We start from the raw sequence: 1,878 nt of genomic DNA on the forward strand, positions 1-1,878 counted from the left end.
GCAGTCTCCTAGGAGGCCTGTCAGCTAAGTAACTGTGCAGAAAGGAAGCTGGGATTAAGAAACCATAAGAAACAAGACTTTCTCAGGCTATGGCATTACTTCCCAGGGGCTCCTGATCACATATCCTCAGCTCCTACCCCTAACTAAACTCTAAATTTTTAAAGCTACCAGGTCTCAGAAGACAGAGTGGGGCTGAGCAGTCCAGAGTCCACATTCCTAAGCAAGAAGCCTTCTAAGTAAACATCAGGCATAAGAATGGGTTCTGAGACAACCATGTGATCAATGCTCCTAGCAACTACCAAAAGGGACGCTGAGCTATTAAAGAATTCCTTGAAGTAGTAAAAGAAAAGTATTCAAGTGGGTTTTACTCATGGCCACTATCATGTTACAAAAGCAGGCTATCAGAGCAATACACTGAAGTTAAGTTTACACTCAAAAAAAGAAGTTGCTTTTCCTAAATTTATAGTTTAAAAAGATGCAAGCATGCAGTAACACTTATCACTGAATAATTCCTTAAGCACTCATAATTAATATTGATAAGAACACAAAGCTAAAATCGTCAGTAATGACACATATATAGCAATATACATATTCTAATATATGTTGGGAACTTTCAAATATTTGCCAACAGGCAAATATTCTTAAACATTTTTTTTCTCCACGAGATAAGAGCTCAGCTAACGTTTTCCCCATGAATTATTAAAGTAGCATGGTGACTACAGTACCCTCATATCAGGAACGCTCTCCGAACACATGACAGACCATCAGGTCATGGCGGTGGATGCCTGGAATCCCAGCACTGAGGCAGAAGTATTTCCTAACAGTTCAGGGCCAATTTGGGTTCGAGCATAAGACGCTGTCTCAAAGAAACAAACAAAAAAGAACAAACCAAAGAGATGGCGGCGGATCCTTTCTAAAGGTGACACTTTTGTAAAGCAAGAAAAGCTGCAAATGAATTAAACACTAAAGACCACACAAACAGCGCTTGCTGCACATCTAACAGTCCCGTTAACTCTATGAGACGCACCATTACTATCATTTTAAAGTCGCAGAAGCAGAGGCAAACCGAGTAACTTCGGCAGGTTAAGTGGTAAAATCCTGCAAGAGTGCTTAGGCAGCCTGACATCCCGTCACGTTCCCTGACTTTGTAGTGCATCGCATACACCTGGGGAGTCCTTTAATGACGCCTTCCCTACCCTAACATTCCGGCTTAACTGGAGCTCCGAGAGGGCAGAGCCTGGAGATTGCGAAAGGTTCCCCGGGGCGTCCAAAGTTTGGGCAACTCAGGGTGTCAACAATTTGACCCAGCTCCGTCCCTGTGGCCCAGCTCCTCTATCCGGGCGTTAAACCAGGGCAAAGGCAGAGAAGGAGCAGAAGAGGCGGGCTAGCCTGGCTAAGGCTCGGGCCGACCGGCCGGCCGGGTGTCGAAGCCGAAACCGGAGAGGGAGGCGGGTCCCGGGTGGGTCCTGCCCTGGGAAGGGCCGCGGGCTCCCAGTGCGGAGGACACAGCCCCTCACGTGATCGTGCGGGCCCGCTGGGCAACGCTGTCCCGCGACCGGGAAGGAGGGCATCCCGCCCGCGCCACTCAAAGAGACTCGGGGCCGCCGCCGGGACGCTGGGAAGTTCGTTGTCGCCGAGGCGCCGCGACGCCGAGGCGCGAGGGCGCGCCGACCCGACGGCAGGCAGCCCGCCCCACGGCCCTCTTGGTCGCCCACCGCGTACTCACCCGGAGGTGAAATCCTGCTGCACGCTCAGCAGCCGCTCGCGCAGGGTCTCCAGCATCGCGTCGCCTCCCTTCAGGCCTCGCGCCGCCGCGGACACCCCCGCCCCCCGACGCCGCCGTTGAGCGCCCCCGCCCTCCCGCCGGCTCGCCTCTTC

At 52.1% G+C, this 1,878-nt stretch overlaps 1 protein-coding gene across 3 annotated transcripts in view; it reads right to left on the bottom strand.

The window, feature by feature from the left end:
- Dtnbp1 (dystrobrevin binding protein 1) overlaps positions 1-1,847 on the bottom strand; it is a 103,066-nt gene extending 101,219 nt beyond the window's left edge. Inside the window, exon 1 of one of the 3 annotated variants that reach the window (XM_005355101.3) lies at positions 1,727-1,847. In XM_005355101.3, coding sequence (XP_005355158.1) covers positions 1,727-1,782 — 56 coding nt within the window. In that variant the 5' untranslated portion in view covers positions 1,783-1,847. Of the gene's footprint in view, positions 1-1,196; positions 1,243-1,726 lie in introns of those variants that run through there. The other 2 variants (XM_013349111.2, XM_026783153.1) reach the window with 2 other exon arrangements.
- Between the last annotated feature and the right edge of the window lie 31 nt (positions 1,848-1,878).

Source organism: Microtus ochrogaster, chromosome 16 (genome assembly GCF_000317375.1).
Source record: "Microtus ochrogaster isolate Prairie Vole_2 chromosome 16, MicOch1.0, whole genome shotgun sequence".
NCBI classification, from domain to species: Eukaryota; Metazoa; Chordata; class Mammalia; order Rodentia; family Cricetidae; genus Microtus; species Microtus ochrogaster.